Source organism: Crocodylus siamensis, chromosome 14, assembly GCF_052110815.1.
Source record: "Crocodylus siamensis isolate JL-2025a chromosome 14, ASM5211081v1, whole genome shotgun sequence".
In the NCBI taxonomy this organism is placed as follows: domain Eukaryota; kingdom Metazoa; phylum Chordata; order Crocodylia; family Crocodylidae; genus Crocodylus; species Crocodylus siamensis.
This window is the reverse complement of record NC_143408.1, coordinates 28,781,330-28,804,482: the sequence shown is the minus strand read 5'-3', so window position 1 is coordinate 28,804,482 and position 23,153 is coordinate 28,781,330. Positions and strand designations below refer to the sequence as shown.

The 23,153-nt window shown below is 50.4% G+C and overlaps 3 protein-coding genes across 6 annotated transcripts in view; 2 read left to right on the top strand and 1 right to left on the bottom strand.

Annotated features, from left to right (window-relative positions):
• The window catches only part of C2CD2L (C2CD2 like), a 28,805-nt gene extending 19,213 nt beyond the window's left edge, over positions 1-9,592 (bottom strand). For all 4 annotated transcript variants that reach the window (XR_016439138.1, XM_090027177.1, XM_090027178.1 and 1 more), the window contains exon 1: positions 9,169-9,592. Coding sequence is in view for 3 of the 4 variants with exons in the window: in XM_090027177.1 (XP_089883303.1) it covers positions 9,169-9,474 (306 nt within the window). In the remaining variant the exon portion in view is untranslated. The remainder of the gene's footprint in view (positions 1-9,168) is intronic.
• A 256-nt stretch (positions 9,593-9,848) lies between these two features.
• On the top strand, positions 9,849-20,209 carry DPAGT1 (dolichyl-phosphate N-acetylglucosaminephosphotransferase 1). The gene is made up of 9 exons (XM_090027190.1): positions 9,849-11,951; positions 12,705-12,825; positions 13,029-13,242; positions 13,815-13,961; positions 14,214-14,298; positions 16,217-16,405; positions 17,589-17,676; positions 18,034-18,189; positions 18,962-20,209. Exons 1-9 carry the CDS (start codon positions 11,800-11,802, stop codon positions 19,025-19,027), a joined length of 1,218 nt encoding a protein of 405 aa, XP_089883316.1. The 5' UTR covers positions 9,849-11,799; the 3' UTR covers positions 19,028-20,209.
• A 598-nt stretch (positions 20,210-20,807) lies between these two features.
• On the top strand, positions 20,808-22,413 carry H2AX (H2A.X variant histone). Its single transcript, XM_090027202.1, has one exon. It carries the CDS (start codon positions 20,870-20,872, stop codon positions 21,452-21,454), a length of 585 nt encoding a protein of 194 aa, XP_089883328.1. The 5' UTR covers positions 20,808-20,869; the 3' UTR covers positions 21,455-22,413.
• Positions 22,414-23,153: the final 740 nt, after the last annotated feature.

The following is a 23,153-nucleotide window of genomic DNA, read 5'->3' as shown; positions in this document are numbered from 1 at the left end:
CGGGGGAGCATAATAAAATTTTAAGCAACTTAAAACAGAGCTTCTTCATGACAAGTGCCAGACAGCCTTTAGCACTGGGAAGGATAGCACAAACTACAACAGTGAACTGTAGAGATGCAGATAATGAACTTCTCTTCTCCTTGTCCTGGAACCCGAGGACAGAGAGGCAGCCAAAACGGAGACGCAAAATTCAGAAGTAAAATGAGAAGCAGCTGTTGAACAAAGTGTAGTCAGGACCAAAGACACATCTCTGAGTGTTATGGGCTAGACCAAGATATTTAGAGAGCACCTTATTCCAGCCCTCTCTTCCCCCATTTGCCTGTCAAAGGGTTCCCCAGATCTTTCTTGGAGGCATCGCATGCTAGCTGGCACCTAAAGCAAGATACTAGTGTAGATGGATTGCAAGTCTGATTCTGTATGATTAGTCTTCTACCTTCTCACGCGCATCATATTTTGCAAAACAGAGAGGTGCACACAGCATGGCCTGAACATCCCGGCCTCAGTTATACTTGTGAAATTCATTAAGAGTGAAGAAAAGTTGTACAGACAGCGGTGCTAAAAAGCAAGACTGATCGCTTGAACAGGAACAGCCTTATAGAATAAACACAAGACAGCAACTCACTAAGACTTAAGCTATAATTCTGCCTCTGTTACTGATCGTTAGCAAGTCACTCCTTCTTGCCCACTTCCAAGTCTACAAACTGAAAATAACATTGACTCTATTTCCTTACAGTAACATTGGAGGGGGATTAGTAAACAGCCTTTGAAAATTAAAAAGTTACATCGATACTCAGAGTTAAAATCGAAAGAGAAGGAAACCTATGCGACTAAACAAGGACCAGTGGGAACATTTTCCTCCTGCTGCCAGTTTTCTTAGCCTGAATGCCTCACAGTTGATCAAACCCACTTAACAAGCACCACATAGCCAAGATGGATCCTCTAGTGTCCTGACCGTTCAATGCCCTTGCGAAATATATACAGCTACTGTACTGCCCTTTCTGCAGTAATTCCACTGCCAAATTCTAGCTTTTCATAGACACGCACACGTTCTGGTTCTTCAGCGGGCACTGCTAAAAGGGAAAAACTCTGATAGCAGAAAAGCAGCAGCAGCTAAAAATAACTATCCAGAAGCACTTTAGGATTTTCACCTCTAGCTGAAATCTCCGAGCCCCCTTGGGGCCTAGAAAGGAGAACAGGAGGGGTGGCCTTGCTATATGGCTATCATGTGTAATGAGAACAAGCTCAGACTCCAATCACTCTTATCTATCAGGTGCAAGAGTTTGAAGTTGGTATGGATTGCAGAGGGGAGTAAAAAGCTCCTTATAACATTTTTCTCTGACAGAATTGCCATCAGGCCTAATCCAATCAAAGGAAAAAGCAGCAACACACAGCTGAGTAATACATTCTGACTTATCAAAACCAACTCTTTGCGACAACTGCATTTACGGATGGCAAAGACAAGGCGTGCGGCAAACTGCTCAGCCCTGGGCTGTTGCTTGTTAGAAGATGTCAGGAAAATTTGCATTTACTTATTTGAATTTTAGTCTCGCATGTGTCCATCTTAACTGAAAAGGTATAAGAACTACAGAACAACAGCTGTCATGTTAATCTCTTCCCGTGCCCCCAACCTTAACATATCAAAACGGGTATCAGTCATATACGCCGGATCCTCGTCTTGCCAACTGCTGAAAAAAGTTGAAATTTTGCAAGAAAGGGGAACACAAGCAGAATTCTATCCCATCGCCACCATATTACAGTGTGCGGGGGGACGTAACACACGCAGCAGGAGCACGCTTGGACGCGGCTGATACTTTTACATCTTCCACATATTTGTTGCTTCTCAGCAGCCCTATGGAGGTAAGAAGCTGCTACTGTGTCCTCAATAACAAAAAGGGGAAAGACACTGAAGAAATTAAATTATTTGCTCAACTTCCCCTGGCACATGAGGGACGCAGTCCGGATTAAAGCCTAGGGGCACCTGTATTCTGATCCCATACTGGCTCTGAGACAGCACACCGTTATCCAAAAGTCTCACGTTAGAGACAGTGAACTTCATCAAGTCACTTGGATTTAAAACAGCAAATCAAAAAAAAAAAAAAAATCGTGTTCTAAAGGTCTAAATCAGCCTTTAGTCACATGCAGCTGCTCCCTCACTTTCTTCCCATTTTGGCACTCAGAACCTCAAGGGATTTTTTCCTCGAGCTGCTGAAACTCTTATGTCTCTTCTCATTGAGGACAAGTTTTTGGGATCAGAAATGAGGAAGGTCGTCACTAAAAGAAAGGTTATTAAAAATTCAATTTTACCCCCCCACATGCAAACACTGGAAACAAGTTCCAGGATGAGGACTTAAACTCTTAAGCAGGACTGTCCAACTGCCAGCCCATGGGGCCACATGTGGCCCACAAGGGGATACTTTCTCAGCCCAGCACTGTTCCCCCAATCAATCCAGCTGCAACAGCAGCCAAATTCTCCAAGGTCCCCATCCTAAGAGCCTCAGGGCATACTGCAGGAAGCCAAGGGAGAGGGAGACTCCAGGCAAGGCAAGATGAGGGGAAAGCTGGGGCTACACAGGAAGCGGGGGTGGGAGAAGGGAATCATGCCTGCATGGGACAGCAAGAAGGGGAGGAGGCGACCCAGTGCTTTGGAGGCAACCCGTGCAGTGAAGCACGCTGTTGGGAGATGCGCCTGCGTGCGGCAGTGAAGGGGAGCGCACCTAGCACTTGGCCCAGTGGCCCATGGCTCTCCTGATATGGCCTGGGCAATACATGGGCCCCAGGGACTTAGAAGCTGTGCAGCCCTACTGTAAAGGAATCGGCATACAGACACAGAACCAGTGTCAGCCAAGCATGCTCTACAAGGAAAGGGGGCATCAGATGAACAACAACAAAGCTTCTGTACCCTACCACCACTCCCTGCACCCCTACAGGCTGGATGGGCCACGTCCCGTCCCTCTGAGGGCCAGGTCCTGCCAGTGGAACCAATCTGGTGCCTGGCGTGGGCACAGCAGGGCCCGATCCAGCCTCTGGTGAGGAGGGGAGAGGGAGCAGCCCAGCCCCGATCCAGCCGTGTCAGCTCGAGGGGCACGGCCCAGCCTCAACCTAGACCCACAGGGGAGGGAGCGTGACCCGGCTCCAACCCAGCTGCATGCAGCTTGAGAAATAATTGCCCCTGCTGCCTAATATCCCAACCCAGGGAAAGCCTCGCTGGCTGAATCCCAGGGCACTGCAGGCTGAATTTGGCTAGTGGACTAGAGGGCGGTTCCTTCCTATGCAAGAAAATTTACACGGGTCTTTAAAAATCCACCATGTCAGGTCTTATCCAACTCCATACGTAGGTCCCAATTCTACCCGCCAGGTCCCGCTGGACAGAGCGGCTCAGAGCCAGGTTTAGCTACATGTGCTTCCTTCTCTCTCACAATCTCCACGGCTCCCGTTAGGAGGGCAATCAGCAGCAGCTATGCTTTGCCTTGGAACACAGGCAAGCATTTCTGGTACCATGCAAGATGTTCCATCACTTGAATCTAGCAGCAGTCTAGATTAGACCCAAACAGCCCTTCCCACATGCACTCTCACATAACAGGATGTGGAAGAAGACCTCTCAGCTTCTGCTTCTCAACATCAAAAAGTCCCTTCTGTCTGCCAAAGCCATCACAAAGTTCCCCTTCTTTGACAGGCTGTGGAGCCTCATCCTTTGTTCACCCCCCAAGAGGTACAACGTGGAGAGCAGCAAACCAAGCTTCCTCCAGCACATCCCTGGACGGGGAGGGAGGTTTCTAAAGCCCAGTGCACATTAACCACCTCCGAGTCAACAAGAGGAGAGTTAATGCCATTTGCTTTGTGCTTTTATAAGGATGCCCGTCTTAGACTGATGCAACACTACCCATGCCTGATCCACTGGTAAAATCTAAGGCCATGGCAAATTTGTATTTGCAAAAACTTATTTGGGGGAGAGAAGATGAAAGTAGAGGGCTTTCTGTTGGACATAACTGCCTCAAGCAAGATACCGATCACGAATGTTCTCCTTTCCCTTTACGGCACCGAGGCACTGTTGGTTAACAGATGTATAAAACAACAGTTGGAACCAGTGCTGAGCTATGAGTATGTATGCTTGGGAGGGAAAGAGACAGATTTCTGCTGTGCCATGGGCAATAAGAGTCTCATCTGTGCCAATATTTTTGCTTGGAGCAGATGGTGGAGTGAATCTAATAGTCCTTTTTCTGGAGTAGAGAGCAGGGATTTGCAACTAGTGACCGTTATCAGTGGGCTGGGGTGGTATAGGTAGTAAGGCACGTGGTTGACAGCCCGGGGGTCACAAGTTCGAGGCCGTAACAAAAGTGCTCCTGGCGCAGCCCTGTCAGATTCCAGCAAGTCTGTGAGTTCTGCCAAATAGCTCATTGCAAAGGACACTAAGGAAGAAGCACTGCCAGCGTCCCAGAGGATGCTCATTAAACTGTTGCTGTAAAGCACGTTGACTTATGCACCTGTCACCAACACTACCCCATCTACTGTTCCCTCCACCGTGCGTCCTTTTCTACACTACTCCCTGCACTATGCATGCCTTTACTCTTCCACCTCACCACCTTCCTCATAACTCTCCTTTCCAAGTTCTTCCTTTTGTAATGCCCATATTTTGCAAGTTCCTCCCCTGTACACACACACACACACACACACACACACTGAAGAAAGCAGCATACTTCAAATCTGCACTTGTAACAAGCTTCACAGATTTGACCAGCTCTGCCTTTTAAGAATCATTTTGGCACTCAGAAATAGTACTATTTTAGAAATAGTATGCACCTGTAAAAAGGGACCATGTCAGTCAGCTGAGGGATAGTAATGAATCTGACCAACTGCATGGTGCTTTACACTCAGGGGAGAACAGCAGGGGAGAGAATCTTGATCACCGGACATCTTCAAGCATCAAAGTATTTCTTGCTTAGCTTCACCAGCATCTCTATAAAGGTTTTGACTTCCATCATCACTAACCTCACCCTGTTTACACACAGCCACGCAATTTGACCAAGACATTAGAATCAACAGAGAATTCTACAAGTTATACATATGCCATATATAGAGCAGCATCTACTTGCGCTGAATCTAAATCTACCTGCTAGTAATGTCATTAGCCTGCCCCTGCCATTCTTGTTCTCAGTTTACTGTGTGGGGTAATGTAAGGACCAGCCCTTATAATGATAGGAGAGCTCTATTTAGCTAGGGAAGAGGCTGAGTCAAGGTTTGTGGACCCAGAAATACAGCCATGTTTAATGTATATTGCGGGGGGGGGGGGGATTCTAACTAACCTGCAGCAATGTCAGAACACAGAACTCATTTTAAGGAATGCAGACAGCAGAAAGAAGTTCCACTGACCCACGAGTTACTGAGAAAAACTGACTTACAGACGAGAAGAGCTACACGGGATTCCACACAACTCAGCACAAAGTAGGTGGAAGATGAGTAGGTCATCCAGGTTATTCAAAAATTATTGTCAGCCAACCATATCATCAGCTATTTTAAGTTCAGACCAGGTAAGGCACAAGCAGGAATGCAAGCTTCCTTCAAACTGCGTCTGCCATTGTGAGATGCCACACCAGGGCCTTGCAGGAATAACTTCACCGTGGGGGCCAGAGCTCTTTCCCCTGGCTCAGCTAGGTTCCAGGCATGGATGGAGAGTACAGTGCCATAAGCCTTTTAGCTTTGGACTAGTGTTGTGCCTGGCAGGGGAAGCACCGTGACCACATAGGCAGGCTCCCCAGGGCAGGTGATTGTCTCTGATGTCCTCCATCGGAGGTCTATACTGAGCAGATTCTTTCTGGTGTTGGGTGGTGCACTCCATGCATTGACCTGGTATTGCAGTGCTTCCAGGACCGGTGCAAAAAAACCAGGGAAAAAAAAAAAAAAGTTACGTTAGAACTGGCAAGCTTGGACTAGTCTCCTAAAGCATTCAAAAAGGGAGAGCTGGTCAAATTCTTCAAACAAAAGCTGTGACTTTCCTTTTTCAAATGCAAGACTCCCTGTTCTCTCTATTAATCATTGTGTGCGCACACGTTATGCTAAATATTAAGACATTAACAAGATTCAGCAACAGCAGCAATCGCTTTTAGAGAACATGATCAACTCCAAGTGGACAGACACTTTCATGGATATCCCTATTTTTGTCAAAGTAACAAACACTCGGTCAAAGACCATCTTTTCCATAAAACTGTTCAAGTTTTGAACCTGATCCTGTTATTCAGTTTTACGGATAACCCAGCCCTAAACTACCTGTGAAGATCTCCTCCTTTCACACAGCACAAATTGCACTGGGCTCAGAAAATATCATTGCCAATATGGGATGCCGGCTGTTAATTTTAGATTGAAAATGTTACCAACGTGTGCCAAAAGACAACGGTGATTTTGTTTGTTGACTGTTTAACAAGAGGATTTTCCCCTGCCACGGGCAACAGAATAAGAAATGCCGCTTGTTTGATATCTTTGACTGGACTGGCTTTATTGTCAACGTGAGGAATTTTGTGCCCCAAAGTTTGTCCGACATGTTCCCCCCAACTAGGAAGTCATCCAATAAAAGGTAAGTCCACAAAAATTGTGCAGCTCTCATTTCCCCTGAACCATCACTCCAACAGCAGAGACAATAACAGCACCTAAGCACAAGCCTACTTTTCAGTAGCTACACATTACATAAATATTCACTTGCACAATAAGGCTTTTTTCCCCACAGTTTTGGTGAAATACTAATTAAGCCACCTTAGAGAACTAAAACTCATTCTATAGTAAGTTTTTAACTTACTGTTTGTAGCTCACAGTACAGGGGCCCCAAAAACTCATTCGGTGTCTCACGAAGTTAAGACAATTTCTCCTTTCTAAAGCCGAATAAAGTAACGAACGCTCTTACTTGAAAATTCAAACTGTACGTGGCAGTTACCTGATGGACAGGCACACCGTTGTCATCAAATCAAAAGCAGGTTTAATCCCAACTTTTAACAGACAAAAGAATCCAGCTATGTTTGCAGAATCACTCCTTAATGAGGTTGGTTTGCTTCTACCTTTCCAGTTTACAACTGAGGGACTGTTTTCCCCACTTGTCTCTCCACTGCCACTGAGATTAGGGAGCTTCATACAAAGCACCACCAGAAACACATCTGACCTTAAAATAAGCCAAACAAAAGAGGTGAACAGGCAATTCCAGGCCCAGGCCAGCCACTGCAAGTAACTGCTTTGGATTTTCCTTCCGCACCCCACCTTCCTCCCCTCCCCCCCACTTTCAGGGCCAAACCAGTTCCAAATTGAATTCTAAATTTCAACCGAGCAGAACTCAGTCATTCAAATCTGTGTGACACTACCACTGGCAAGTATCTTAACTCTCAGACACATCAGTCTTGGGCTTCATATACTCCCAAACCCACGGCAGGCCTCATCTATCCAAGTCCCAAGACCTTAGAGTTCAGACGCCCCATAGTCTCACTTGCCCCTAGCCAAAACAGTAAAGGAGCAAGCTAGGGGGGCAAGTCCAAAGGCAATCCCCCATTGCCACAAACTGCAGAGCCGAGACCCTTGCATTTGGAGGCATCTGCAGACTCTTGCCAGGGTCAGCCTGCCCACAGTGCAAGGGACAAGTCTTCACCCTCTAACTACTCTTAAGTCCATTCAAGACCAAGACGACAGTACCTTCCCTGCCACTGCCTTGCTTCTACTCGCCAATATGGACTGCCCCCCTCTCCAAGTTCAAAACGTGAAGGAGTCAGTGCGCCCGAGGCAGGCTTATTGGCTATACAGTCACTGTGGGCCTATGCCCACAAGCAAAGTACACGTTTCCCTTTCAATGGTTAGGAGGCCATGAAAGGTATAACACCTGAAGGGCTGGGATAAAGCATGACAGAACAGGAGCAGAAGTGCAGGTCCAAGGTCAGTTACTAGGGTGCCGGGGGGGAAAACCCAGCGATTAGCATTATCACCTCTGCTGCTCCAGCTTTCTCATTCAAGTAAAACACCTGCCAAATTACTGTATTTACCCAAATCCAAGATGACCTGATATTTGAGACAGCCCCTCAATAATTAGATTATGGACATGGAAAAATTTATAAATTGGTTATGGTTTTCCATTTACAGAATTTAATTATTGTAAGGTCGTCTTAAATTTGCACCCTTCTCCACCACTGCTGCAGTGAGAAAAAGCAGTGGCAGGGGGAGACCCTGGGGGAGGAGAAAGGCGGGGCTTGAACCCTGCTCACTGCCCCCCCACACACACACACCGCCCCCCCTTGCCTTCTGCATACCTCCCACCCCTCCCAGCCTACTGTTTGATGACAGCTTGTGTAGCTGGGATGAGTGATACACAGAGTCAAATGGCAGTTCACACAACATGGTTATTTAATGCAAGATCAGCCCTCCTTCTACTCCTCAAGCTTATTAAACCTCTGTTCATCTGGCCAAACTGTAAAAGGTGCCAAGTAATCCTCACTGTAGTTTAACTGCCTGTAGGATAGTCATTTATATTACTCCCCACAACGTTTCCTCCAGAAAAACAGGTGCCGCTTTGTGTAGCTCTGGTATATTTTATTTAAAATGCCAAGCATTTTTTCCAGTCTACCTTTCATTTCACCATCTTCTTCACAGACACTTCCTAAGTGTTGCAATTCAACAGTTCGTTCACCACTAGAGAAGCATTTCCCTAAAGATAGTGGAACGGCACTGATGTGTAGACAAGGCACGGTTGCATGGTGTTTCTTTCACTGCCTGATTGATGTGCTAGGCTCAGTGGTACTAGTTTGCCTTCCGACAAGGTCTGCTTTGGGCATCTCATCAGCACAGCGGGTTAATCACCCGGGACTTACCTGGAGTGAAGCCCTTAATTGCAGGAACATGCTGGAAAGTTAGCCGCTTTACTGTACCCACCGCACAGTAAAAGCTCACATGAGCCTCTAGGGCAGGAGACCCTGGTAATCGGGCTGGACTTGTGCAGCGCAGCCAGGGCCTGGGGCTTTCCTGCTGGGCACCAGGCCGTGCCCCTGCCCCGAGCCCCCCGCGCACGCGCACCTTTCAGATCCGTTCCCTCCTCTCACGTTAACATGGGGGCATGACTTTGAGCGCACCAACTGCCTCCCGCCCCGCCCGGTCCCTCTCCCTGCGGGCGCGGCCGGGACCCCGAGGAGCCCCGCGCCCCCAGCGCCTTACCCCGCGACGGCAGGCCTGCTCGTTGAGGGCGCGCAGCCAGGCGCGCTGCCAGCTGTGGCGGAAGGCGCGGAAAGCGAAGAGCGCGGCCAGCAGCGCCCGGGCCCCAGCGGCGTCGTGCCCCGGGGCCGCCCGCAGCCCCAGCCGCAGGCGGCGCAGGCAGCCCCTCACGGCGGCGCCCGGCGCGGCCCTCCCGGCCCAGGCGCCGCGGCCGCACTGCAGCAGCCAGGCCGACACGGTGAGCAGCGAGGCGGCGAAGAGCAGCACCAGCGCTGCCCAGCCCAGCTCCAGCTCCAGCGCCAGCGCCATGGCGGCTCACGGGGCGTCGCGGGGCATCGCCGGGCGGCCCGACCCGCCCCGGCCTCGCAGCCGGCTCCGTGCAGCGGGCCGGGCAAGCCAGACTGCGCGCGCAGCGTGGGGGGGCGGGGCTGACGGTGACAGCGACGCGGCTGCCCCGTCTGCTCCGGCCTTAAAGGCGCCGCTGCCCACCGGTCCTGCGCCAGGCCACAGCATGAGGAGCTGCCACGTCGGAACAGCGGTTCAGGGCTCGGGTCCGGGCTCTCGTCACGGCCGGCTGGGCTCTGCTCTGCCTGGCGGTCCCTCCTTCCGTGGGCCCGGTTTTCTCTCTTTAAAACGCCCAAATTCGCGCGTGGACAAAAATTCCAAAATCTCCGATTAACCCCTCCCCCAAATCCACGGCTCCCCATGATTAAAAAGAAACGCCACCGTATGTATATAGATAGGCACGGTTCTATCTTTTATTAGACCAGCTGAGCAGACGTTTCGCTAAAAACATCCGCTCAACAGCCATCAAACGAGGAGACACAACATTAGGAATTATCAGGAAGGCAACTGGAAGCACAAGGGAGCCGGCGCGGTGCCCAGGCCTGGCGACCAGGATGATCGGTGCTTGGGGCGGCGGCTTCCGCATGAGCAGAGGCTGGAGGGCGACGTCTATTCCGGTTAGAGGAGACGCGATAAGGGCCCACAACACTGAACGGGGAAGGGCAAGTCAGTAGGGATGTGTTTGCTCCCTCGCTCAATACCCGGGCTGGTGAAACTAGGAGGCAGTACGTTTAAAACTAACCAAAGGAGGTTTTCCCACACAGCCTGTGGAATGGGGAACTCATGGCCACAAGATGTCGTGGAAGCTGGCACTTTAGCGACAGATCCTGGAGGAGAAGGACACCACTAGTGAGCATGCGGATTAAGGAGACAACATCTGAATCAGAGCTTCCTAGGCCTGAAACGGTGGAATCCACAGGTGTCATCACCTCCACCCTCTGCCTGACCTCGGGAATGACAGTCCTCGCAGGACCGGGACTGAGATCAAAACAACCATCACAGCCCGCTGCGAAACACTCCCCTCTCACCTGCTGTTGGGGCACTTCCCTGCTTTCAGAGACAAATTTTAGGAACATAAATGTGACATAATTGAGTAGAAGTCACTGCCATCTTTTCTCCCGCAAGGAATAAATCACTCGACTGCCGAATGTCTTGAAGGCTAAATTACTACATTTATTAGAGCTATAATAACGGTCCTTATTGCGCACGGGCATGCAGGATAACATTTGACATGGCTTCTCTCGTCCACAAATCCAGGCGCCGCATCGGGCATTAGCCTCTTTCTACAAGCGGATGCAGGAGCAGTGGAGTGGCGTGCCCACGTCACACAGCAGCAGTCCCCGCTTCCCCGAGTCGCTGATCTGCAGCGGGAGCTCCGTGGCTCAGAAGAAATGACATCCAGGGGTTGACCCGGCGCCATACGCAGCCAACACGAAGGGGCCTAGTGTAGCTAAACGCCCGGATCTGGGCATGACACGAGCACGCTGCGCTTGGGCTCCGCTCGGTCGCGCGCCTGCTGCAGGGGGCTCCCGCCCCTTCCCACTGACGTGCGTAACGTGGCCAACTGCCGGCACCGCGGCCGCGGTCCTGGGGCCCAGGAACCCGCTGCTTCACTGCTTCGGTGCCCCGGCCGCACGCTCTCCTGCCCTGCGGCCGATGCTTCCGTGCCCAGGCCGACTCTTCCCGGGATGGGCACGGCCCCGCCACGACAGCCTCTGCCGCGCCGGGGGCCAGGGCGGCCCCAGCGGTCGCAGCTGCTTCAGCCCCGGGCGGGGCGCGGGGCAGAGCAGCAGTCGCAGCTCGCCCGGGGCCGGAGCCCTCGGGCCTCGCCCGCTCCGCCGCACGACAGCAGCGGGCGCCCCCGGGCCTGGGCCCGCACCCGAAGCAGGCGGCCGTGACGTGTCAGCGTGACCTGGCGGCCGTGACGTGTCCGCAGGACGGCGGCCGGAAGGCGACCGTGACGTGTCCGTGAAGCCAGGCCGGCCATGGCTGTTGCGGGCACCGGGCGCCGCCGGGTCCCCGCGGCCGCGGCCCCCGCCGCCAGCGGCCTGCCCGACCCCGGGGGCAACTCCGCGCCCGCCCCGACGCGCGCGGCCGGACCCCGAGCACGGGCCTTGCGGCGGCCTAGCCCCGCCGGCGGGCCGCACCTCCCGGCCAGCACCAAGCATGGCGGCCGCCCGAGCCGGGTGAGGCGCCCGGTAGCGCCTGCCGGAAGCGCGCTGGCTGGACCGGACGGGACGCGGCGGCAGCGGCGAGAGCCCGGCCCCGCGGGAGCCTCGGCCGCCCGAGATGGGGCTGCCCGTGATCCCGCTGCTGATCAACGTGTGCGGCTCGCTGCTGGGGCTGGCGGCGACCGTGACGCTGATCCCCGCCTTCAAGGACCACTTCATCGCGGCCAAGCTCTTCGGCATCGACCTGAACAAAACCTCCAGGCAGCCCGTGTGAGTGAGTGACGAGGCGCGCGAGGCAGGGCCGAGGGCATCTCCTCCTGTCGCCGGTCCCTTTACTGCAAACACAGACCAGCCAGAGGCCGCACGCGGGTTAGGGGGGGAGGTGAGCCGTGCTGCCCTGCTCCGGGTGTCTACTAACCCTACCTAGAAAAGTCAAGCCCCAACGATAAATACTTGGATAAAGACCCGGAACTGCAATTGCTCTTGCAAAGCCCCACAAGAGAATCAAATAACCGAAGAAATCCAAAATACTCACGTAAAACGGCTCCGACTTGGAATTTTTATTGAGCGCATAAAAATATTACAAAGTCAAAGCTATAAAGGGCCAAAACGTAGGTCAGTCTCACCAAAGTAGGGAGCAATTTCATGGGTTTTTACTCAGAAGTCAAAAGCATTGACTTGTAATCATAACGCTACCTTTCAATTAAATGTTAAATCATGCCTTGAGGAGAGATGATCTTTGCAGATACGGAGTTAAAACGTGTTTAGTGGTGAAAATTTATTTGTGCCTGAAAGCTTGGAAAGAACAACATTTCCAACTGTTTAGATGGTCTAATAAAAATTAACTGGCAGGAGTGTTATGTCCAAATGGTTGCAGTTAGCTGAGTCCTGCTGATGAATCCAGTAGTAGAGAAGCAGTGAAAATGAAACAGCACTGCTGGCATGCCAGGCTAGCTTCCAAGAAGTCAGTGCTGTGTAAGTACCAATGTTTGTTTGTTTTTTTACCCCATTTGCCTATTTCAGCCCTGAATCCCAAGGTGTGATCAGTGGAGCAGTGTTTTTGATCATCCTTTTCTGCTTCATTCCTGTGCCCTTTCTGAGCTGTTTTGTAGAGGAGCAGTGCAAGGTATTTCCTTACCATGAGGTGAGTGAATTTCTTTACAGTGCTCAACAAAGCCTGTTTGTTTCAGCACCCCGATGGGAATAGTTGACAAGCACTCGTGTTTGGCTGGGTCCTCAAAAGTATCCCATCTCAAAGACAAACACATCTTCATTTGGCATCCGAGCAGGAGGGTTGGTGCCTGATGTATCTGTAATAACCACTGTGCTGTCGTCTCTCCTCTCAAGTTTGTGGAGCTCATCGGTTCCCTGCTTGCCATCTGCTGTATGATTTTCCTGGGCTTTGCGGATGATGTTTTGAACCTGCGTTGGCGACACAAGCTGCTACTTCCCACCATGGCCTCCCTTCCTCTCCTAATGGTTTACTTCACCAACTTTGGGAACACGACAATTGTGGTGCCAAAGCCCTTCCGGGTACTGCTGGGTCTGCACTTGGACCTGGGTGAGTGATAGAGCACCAGAGGCCATCATCTTGGAGACCTGAGCATGGAAGCTGTGCGGGTGGCAGCTGGCAACTTGTAATCTGTTGCGGCCTTCCTCCACAAGGGATTGTCCCAGTAGAACCATTGGCAGAGACAGCAGACTCTAGCAGCGGACAGCTCTATTGATAGGTCCGTCCAATTAATGCAGCAATTTAGAATTTGCTTTGCTTTGTCCAGATACACTCCAAATGTCTTCACAGGGCGAGACCCTAAGTCCAGTGAGTTCCAAGTGCTAATGGCATTCAGGTGAGAACAGCAAATAGCTCAAAGCACAGAAGTAGTTATCTGAAGACTTTGATTCCATTCTCAGTTCTGCCCTTGACTAGTCTTGGAATTTCTGCTCTGCTTCACTTCCTACAAATGTGAAAGTGTGTGTATGTGTGTAAGGAAGAATGTGTTTCTTTAACTATTGTGAAATGTGCTGAGCTCACAAGACAGAAGACAAAGGTAAAATGTTTGCTTGGCATTACATTGAATGTACATCTTGTGAAAACTCGGATGTGAAATTCCTTGGTTCTGTCTGTGATTGCAGGTATCCTGTACTATGTGTACATGGGCATGCTCGCAGTCTTTTGCACCAATGCCATCAACATTCTCGCTGGAATTAATGGGCTTGAGGCAGGACAGTCTTTGGTGATTGCTGCCTCCATCATCATTTTCAACATTGTTGAATTAAATGGTAAGGAAAGGACTTGTGTCTTTTTGGGGTGCAAAAACCCATGGAAGATATTGCCCCAAACAGGGAGGAAGTTGATGTACTGGAAGATCTGTAGGATTGCAAAAGTGGACTAAAAAGAAGGGAAAGGGGGGCTTGGAGTCTATTGCCAGGCACTGTATACAAACCTTAAGGTAGTTAGATCCATGCACTGACTCCAAGACTTCCTCTGGATCCCTGATTATTACTAATTTGTTCCGTGTCCCTCTTCCACAGGAGATTATCAAGATGATCATATTTTTTCTCTCTACTTCATGATTCCTTTTTTTTTCACCACGCTGGGGCTGCTTTATCACAACTGGTAAGAGCCTGGAAGGAGAAAACTTGTATTTTAGAGCTTCATAAAGAGTCCTGCCCCTAGACCTTTGACTTGGAGGACAGATGTTGCTCTGAGAACCAATCCCACAGCTGCCTGCAGTGGATACAGACTGTGGAGATGTAGATGGCCTCTGGGACAAAGCTGAGATCTGCAAAGGACAGTCTGGGTTACTTTTGGATTGGAATGACTTTATGCAACAGAGCAGTGATTCTCAACCAGGGTGCCTTAAGATCCTTTCAAAGGTGCTGCAGGGAGCCATGTAATGTTAGCACGGTTAGGTATGCAAACATGGTTCACAGGTTAACTCAGAAATTTAAAGTAGGAATTCACAGTGTCAAAAATATTCTGACCTGCCTTGGGCTTTCTGGGTTCTTTGCAGCAGCAGAATTGCTCTCATATTTCTCTACTCAAAAATGATTGGTATTTGCCAGGGGATGCCTTTCATCTAATATGGTTGAGAACCACTGTAATAGAGCAATAGTCTTCAAACACCCTTAAGTCACAGAACCCTTTCATATCACTTTCTACTGTGGAACCCTTACCCCTATCCTAAAGACTCGACACAGAGCCAGGCAACCTGGTCCCAGTGTCGGCACACCGGCTTCTGGCCCTCTCGGCCCTTACCCGCAAGCTCTTTGCAGAACCCGGAACGGCCTGTCGTGGAACTCCAGAGTTCCTAGGAACACACTTTGAAAACCACTGCAATAGAGTCAGTAGTCAAGGTGATCCTTGCTGAATAGACAGGCATATTCTAGGATTGCGATGCAGAGGTTTATTGTATAATTGCAGTTGCAATGTCTGGGCATTTCCTGCTCGTGGCAGGATACAAAGATGGTAAGATTTGCCCAGAGAAACTGCAGTTGCAACAGTAGCAAGGTTCTGTTCACATTCCGCGAGGCAGCTAAAAGCGGTACGCCGATGCGCCTGAGCTTGTAATCATCTCCCATGGTAAGGTAATGATAGAAACACTCTTTACATTAGTACATATAATTACTTTGTCAGCAGCACTATAGGTCTGCCAGATAGAAAGCTGGAAACTCTTTAGACTGGACTGGAATCAGTCCAGCTGGGGCTGCAGTTGTCCTGCTCCTTGACCTGCCAGGTACTAATCCAGTGTCAGCAGAATAGTTTATGACAACAGTACTCCTAGCAAACTCTCATGGGTAGGCGTGAGCAGGAAGAATGGACATAAAACATATTTGCCAAAATAAAGAGTTTAACTTAGAATTGGGAAACTCTTAAAAGCATTTACCGGCGGGGGCGGGGGTCACGAAGATTAAAATGATTCTTCCTGTAACCACAACTCCTACAGTCGTGCCATGGTTGGCAAAGGTTTGGGTGTTCCTGTTAGACATAAAGATGAACGGGAGTGTCTTTTTGAGGCTCTTATCATAAAGAAGCAAAGACGGGAAGCTTAAAGACGTAACAGTATTTATAGCATGACTATTCCCTGTGGTCTGAGACTCAGATTAGTATTTCTCATGCCATTCTGAGTGAGCAGAGTGTACGAGAGATTCAAGATGAATAGGAAGCTGTCTCGAACGAATGCATAGAATGGGAGTTAGGGTACCAGGTCCTGCAACTGATGCCTCGTATGCCCTTGGGCAGATCACTTAAATCCTTTGTGTCCCAGTTCTCTCCAGCACGTGCCCCATAATTCAGAGGAAGACTTCAGACTCCCAAGCCTGTGCCTTTCATTGATCATAGATAATATCTGTCCTTGCAGTCTTAACAGGAGAAAGGTTTCTCGTTAGAACAAGTCCCCTGCCTACTAAAATCTGCCTAACATATACATATCATATTTGAAATCCCCAGTGTGACTGGGAATGTCATATTTGTGTGTCATTGATTTTTAGCTCATGCTGCACCCCATCCTCACACTTTCTTGTGTGGCTTGCAGGTACCCGTCCCGTGTTTTTGTGGGGGACACATTCTGCTATTTTGCTGGCATGACCTTTGCTGTGGTAGGGATCCTTGGGCACTTCAGCAAGACAATGCTGCTCTTCTTCCTCCCACAAGTGCTCAACTTCCTGTATTCGCTACCTCAGCTCTTTCACGTCATTCCTTGCCCCCGACATCGGCTGCCCAGGTAAGAAGCATGTAAGTGACCGAGAGTAAGAAGTAATGTGACAGTACCTGTGAGGCAGTTTGTTTCTGGCTTGGTGCTAGGGCTGAAGCCGGTGGAATAGTCTCGGTGGAATCTTTGAAGGGTATTAATGGACACAATCTAGTCTCTATGGTTGGGGGAGGGAGTGAAAATGGACCAACTAGGATTGAGAAAGATACCAGAGCTGTGGGGAATTCTATTCGCTAAGTACTGCCCTTCCTTGTGGTCGGGAACAGCATGGCCATAAATCGAATAAATCTTGTGATTTTTATGGTTGCACCATTGTTGCTGTTTTGTGCAACGTTCAAGCTTTAATTCTGAAAAAAATGAAAACACTTTTTGTATGGCAAAAAGTTGAATGTCAAGGAACGAGTTGCTGCCCTGTCAAAGCAGTCTGGCAAGCAACTCTCCAGCCGAATGCCTAGCATAAAAGCCCAAATCGCTCAGTGTGTAACTACCTGATTCTCAGAGGGTACAAACTAGTGCCCCAATGAATGCTAACAGAACTGTACTTAGATTTTATACCTTCAAAGAGCTTAGGTTGCCTATCAAGTCAAATTAAATACAGGTTTCACCGGATAAGGTTGAGTCATAGCATGTGGGTTTCTTTCTAGCCTCATTAAGAAATAATTTTTCAGTCCTGCAAAGCTGGAGCTGTAACTTAAGTTGCTAACTAGTTCGCATTTCTATTTTCCCAACCACACGGGCGAGGTAGAACCGTGGCTGCTTAGCTGAGAGGCTGTTCTAATGCAATCCTCTGGCAGTTTTTGCAGTGTAGATAGTCCCTACCTACATCGTGCGTGTTCTGCCTTGCTTTTAGATCCATACAACCTTCTGTAAAGCAGTAACAAAAAGGTTTCTGCCACTTCTGCCCCATGTGGTGGGCCCAGTGCTGGGGGCTGATCCGGTCCCTGCTCAGGCAAATGGAGGCAAACAAGTCGTTAAATAAGTTAGCTTTGTCGTCTGGTGTGACGACCAAATTTCCTAGCGTGTCTTGCAGGGGCCCCACGTTACCCGGTACCTTCTTTTTGCCCCCTGTCACGTTCATAAGATTACTCCCACTTTTGGCACCGCCTGCTTTTTAGACCACTCCTAGCTCTGCTTTATGCAGGGATTCAGTTGTCTCTTTTGGTATAATTAAAATGCATTTTGCTGTGCCTTTCAGGTTAAATCCTGCTACAGGGAAACTGGAAATGAGCTACTCCAAATTTAAAACCAAGAGTCTGTCAACCCTGGGAGCATGCATTCTGAAGGTCAGTCAGCCACTGTGCTCTGAAGGATAATACCTTTGTTACAGCCCGAGTCATTTCCTCTGAACAACATAGAACTTTGGTTAAAAAACAAAACGAAACAAAACGGGCCTCTTGTAGTCTGAGCCCAGTGCTGGGTGCTCACATTTATTAGAATCCCTCCAAAATGAAGCTTAGCTGCATCCGGCCTGATTTAAATCTGTCCCTAGATCTGTTCCCTTGAATCAAACCCCAGGAGTGGCACAGGAGAAGAGATCACTGATAGGATGTATGGAAGAAACTTTTATCACAACCCTACCAGACCCCAACTAGTGAGTATCTATTTCATCCAGTTGAATGGTGGTAAAATGTCTTTCCCAGGTATCAGAGAGCTTGCGCTTTGTAGACGTAAGACAGGGAGTGGATGAAGATGGAGAATACACAGAATGCAACAACATGACTATCATTAACTTTGTTATAAAGCTCATTGGACCAACCCCAGAGCAAACACTCACCATCGTGCTGCTACTCATCCAGGTCAGGCAAATGGTCTTTTGGATAGAAGAGCCTGCTCGCTGATACAGGGCTGTCCAACTGGTGTCCCACAGGTTGCGTGCAGGCTCCTCGTCCCCCTGCTGCCCCCGCATCCTCTCCCACCCCCCAAATCGCTCCTGCTGCTATGGTCAGGATCTCTGAGCTCTCCCTCTTTCCCCTCCAGCTTGTGTCTTGCCTTCATTCCGGGGGGCTGGGCAGAGCTGTGTAGAATGGCCTGGGCTGCCTGTGCGGCTGGAGGGGGAGGAGCTGAGCTGCCCATGCTGCATGCAGCCCATAGGGGTCTGTGGTGCCCCCATGGCCCAGAAGTTGGACTGCCCTATTCTAATAGATAGCACAGTCAAAGCAAAATATTCTGGTTTAAGGGACATTTGAATTCCCCCTGGCTTTGTCTTATATCTCATGTCTCCCTTTCCATTCCACTACTTCATGGGTTGCTCCCCGCCTGTGCGTGAAGTGGTGAAGGCCTGACAGGCATCTCTGTTGCCTATTCCAACTCTGTATGTACGCACACGAGCTATCCCCTCCCCTCTCTAGGTAGCTGTGACTCCATTACAAAGATCCTCTCTAAGGAGCACTGCAAGGAACTCTCATCACCCATCATGCCCCCCTCAACACACATGCCAATAGCACCATTTCTAGTTAAGTCGTCTCACTTAGGCAGACCACATGCTGAAGTCCCAAATGCTTTCCAGGGGGCTAGGCACTGGCCAAGTGCTAGTCAACTCACCATTGCATTTTCTTTTCTTCTTTCTAGATTCTGGGCAGCACAATTGCATTTCTGATCAGATACCAGCTAGTGCGCTTGTTCTATGATGTCTGACAGATGTCAGGAGAAAGGGAAATGCCAGCTCCTCCTAATCAGTCGCTTATTTTCTCTGGTTCTGATCCAGATGACTGAAATGGTCCTGTGTTCGCCCTGGACGTCTCAGGACTGCCTTCCAGATGCCAGGAAAGACTCTGGGACACAAGTCTAATTATTTTTTTGTTTGTTTCCGCCTCGGTTGGAAAGAGCAGGAATCTGACAGATTCTACTGTTAAAGTTACATGAGCATCATTACTTCCTAGAGATCCTAATGAACGGGACTAATCTGCACGTGCAAAGACACAAGTATGATCTGAGTCTTCTGGCCAAGACGATGGGGTAGAGGTAGAGGAGGATCAGCCATAGTTCCTTTCATCTTGTGAAATACATTGTTTTGCCTGAAATATGCAAAGGATCAACCTGCAACAACAGCTGCAGTCTCTTCTGGACTCTATATACGGGACAGTCTGCTCCAGTTTCATGTTTCTGCCACAGATACGGAATAAGCCACTTTTCAGCATATCTGCAACTCTGAAACAAGATGTTCAGGTCATGTAATCTGACTACAGAATAGCTTCCCATTCCTCTCTCTGCCACAGGGATAAAAGGTTGAAACACAATTAAACTATATCAGTTATACATAGCTATGACACCCTCTTGTAGAGAATGATCATTTCTATTGCAGCATCTGTTCTCCCACTTTTCACTGTTGCTGACATTGTTTCCTGCTGAAGGGTCATGAAGTTTCCCTAGCCTTTGATCCATGGCACCTCTAGCACCAAAATACCCATGCTCTTTCACGTGTCTCATCAATGATAAAAACAAAAAATACCTTCCACTTATTTGTGTGTTAGCAGCCATCAGACCCCCTGGTCCTAATGCTTTTCCCTTCATTCAAATGATTATTTGTTAATTTTCACATTGCACTTTTTTCAGCATGACGGTGCTTTAGAGTTATTATTTATACAGGGAAAATAATGTCATTCAAATGGCAAGGCACTAGAAAGATAGAAGTAAAATAATACTGTGTGGGAACCGAATTGCCCCACCGGACTTTAATTAGGATACCACTGTTAACGTCCCTGTTGTACTGTCCTTATGACTTGAACTTAATTACAAGGAGTGATTATAGCCTCAGGCTACCACGGTCTGTTTATAGAGAAAATAAATCGCTGGGGACTTTTCCCCCAGCTTTCATGGCCTCGTTTCCCCTGTGTTGTGCATAACCCTGCGTGTCCCTGGGGTTGGGAGGAGTGTCACCATAGCGTGCGCTGGACCAGTGGCCTGCTGAGCCCTGGACCAGCCGACGCTCCTGGGTACTCGAGCTAATGCGGGCTATAGGACACAGGCTGTCAACCGCTCCTGAGCGGGGCGGGGCCCGGCTGTCCTGCCGAAAGCACGAGCGCAGCAGCGTTGAGAAACGGGAAGCCTTGCTTCCCCGGGGGCGGGGGCAAGGCAGAAAGTGGGAAACGGCCCCCGCGGGCCTGCAGGGCTACCCGGGGCGCTCGGGGACCGTCCGCGCTGGAGAACCGGAGCTCTAGCAAGGAGCCCTGCCTGCTCAAGCGGGCGGGAGCGCCAGGCTCCGGAGGAGCAAGGGCTGCGCTTCGTGCCCCAAGACAGGCCCGGACGCCGGGGGCTCCGAGCCGGCCCGCGGGAGGCGCTGCCCGGCGCGGGGTAGAGAGCGCCCCAGGGCCGCGCCGGACACTCACCCTGAAGCGGCCGCGGGTCGGGGCCTGGCGCGCGCAAGCAGCTAGAGCGAAAAAGGCCGCGCGCCCTTCGCGGTTTGAATTTGGCGCCCTACTTTGCCATTGGCTCACAGAAGCAGCCAGTGAGAGCCCGGCTGGATCACAACGGCGCCCAATGAGCCAGCGCGCCCATTCTGTGCGGCCAATCACAGCGCGGGCGGCCGCGCCGGCCAATGGGGCGAGCGCGCCGGCGGAGCGCAGGATACAAGGGAGCGCGCAGCGCGGCTGGGCCCAGTCTACGCCGGAGCCTCGTTCGCCGCTGAGCGCAGACGCCATGTCCGGCCGCGGCAAGAGCGGCAGCAAGGCCCGTGCCAAGGCCAAGTCGCGCTCGTCGCGCGCGGGACTGCAATTCCCCGTGGGCCGCGTGCACCGCCTGCTGCGGCGCGGGCACTATGCGGAGCGCGTGGGCGCCGGCGCGCCCGTCTACCTGGCGGCCGTGCTGGAGTACCTGACGGCCGAGATCCTGGAGCTGGCAGGCAACGCGGCGCGCGACAACAAGAAGACGCGCATCATCCCGCGGCACTTGCAGCTGGCTGTGCGCAACGATGAGGAGCTCAACAAGCTGTTGGGCGGCGTCACCATCGCGCAGGGCGGCGTGCTGCCCAACATCCAGGCCGTACTGCTGCCCAAGAAGGCGGGCGGCGGCCCGCTCAAGGCCGGCAAGAAGGGCGGCGGCGTCCAGCAGTCGCAAGAGTACTAGCGCCCCCGCCCCTCGCCCCCCACAACGGCCCTTTTCAGGGCCACCCACCCAGCCGGAAAGAGCTGCGAAATCGCGGGGGGAGGGGACCGGCGGCGGGGCCCTGCTTGGCTCCGCCCCCGCTAAGCGCGGAGTGCTGGGGCCGCGGCGCGCGGTGACGTCGCCGGAGCTTGGCTCCAAGCAGGTTTCGGGGCTCGCGCTGCAGCCGCTTGCGACCGCCACAGGCGGCGGGAGAGCGGAAAGGAATTACTCCGCCCGCGGTCACAGGCCCGCACTGAGCGCTGGGAACAAGGGGCGCTGTCGGGTCGGGGTTGATCCGGGACTGCCGTGAAAAACGCCCACATCTTGTTTTCCTTTGTCTGTTCGCTGCGCCAAAAAGAAAGCTCGCACCCACCAGAAGCCTTTGTCTCGAGTGGCCGGCGCTGGGAAATGCCTCTAAGCCTAGCTCAGTTTCTGCAGGGGTCAACACTTATCCTCTACGACAAAGGTCCTGTACCCAGGAGCCGCAGTGTGACCACATCACCCAGCCAGAGAAAACTCTAGGCCTGGCCCCAGACTCCGCTGGCAGAACAGCCCCTGTTGGGCTAAAGCCAGGCTCCAGTCTTCACCTCTGCGCTTGGCAGATGTCAGCTATTCTCTTCTCTAACAGCTTGCAGTGAAGAAGTAGCCTGCTAGAAAAACAACCATGCATATAGCAGTTTACAGTGTAATAAGGATCTTGCCTGATTTCCTAGGGTTATCTGTTTCTGTTGATTGGACTTAAGCAAGGAAGTCAAACTTGCTCACAGCTGAAGGGAATCCAGGATAAGCCTCACATTCAAGTTCTCCCTCAATTTTTATAATGCTTATAAGAAGAAGTTTGGAATGGTAATATTCTTCCCTTACCTGAAAACAGTACAGAGTGCATTCTTTGTATATAGAGGCTTGCCCTCCTGGTTGATTAAATTCTCATTTGGTATATGCTTGAGTTGTCCTTGTAGTTTGTTTTGTGATTTGCCCATAGCTCAAGCAGTTTCCAGCCAGAAAGCATTCGTCATTTGAAGGGTTTATTTGGACCTACTACTTGGCTAGAAACACTGTCAATGTCAACCCTTCTGCTGAGGAAAGGTATATTAAGTGAACATAAATTAGAACTTTTTTAGGCTATTCAGTGCTTGTTCCACTCGGTGGATATTGCACAGATGTAAACAATTAACTGTTTCACTTGCAGAGCAGGATTCCTGTACAATGCAATGTAAATGTTTCTAGAAGGCATTGGTCCTTGCTGGAGCAGACGCAAACTCACTGGTGGAAAGTACGTTCCCAGCTGTGGTCTATGTAGAAGGAACTGGCAACTAAATCTGGAAAGATTAGTAAAGTTCAAATTGTGTGTATTCTCAAGTCTACACTTTCCACTGCCTTAATTTAGAAGCTAAATTCATGAGGTTGAACTTGAAGATAAATGTGCCCCGTTCCTGACTGACTGATTTTTATCTGGCAAAAGGTTACCCAATGGTTTTCTAATACAATTAAATTGGGGCGTGTTGCAGTTAAGGCACTAATCAAAATCTGTCTAGTTTTCACCCATTGAATTCTTTGAGTGAAAGCAACACAAATTCTTCCTGTTAAAGGCGAAAGACTTCTTACCCTTCGAGCTTTTTTGCCAATTACTGAATGGCTCCGAGACCCGGCCCAAAGAGAATGCACACAAACTTCATCTGAT

Bases quoted from the DNA above. Each gene is read 5' to 3' on its own strand.
- DPAGT1 (XM_090027190.1), top strand. From the start codon at position 11,800: ATGGGGCTGCCCGTGATCCCGCTGCTGATCAACGTGTGCGGCTCGCTG. The intron at 17,677-18,033 runs GTCAGTCAGCCA...TGTCTTTCCCAG, and splicing joins TGGGAGCATGCATTCTGAAG to GTATCAGAGAGCTTGCGCTT. The intron at 18,190-18,961 runs GTCAGGCAAATG...TCTTCTTTCTAG, and splicing joins TCGTGCTGCTACTCATCCAG to ATTCTGGGCAGCACAATTGC.
- H2AX (XM_090027202.1), top strand. From the start codon at position 20,870: ATGAGCCAGCGCGCCCATTCTGTGCGGCCAATCACAGCGCGGGCGGCC.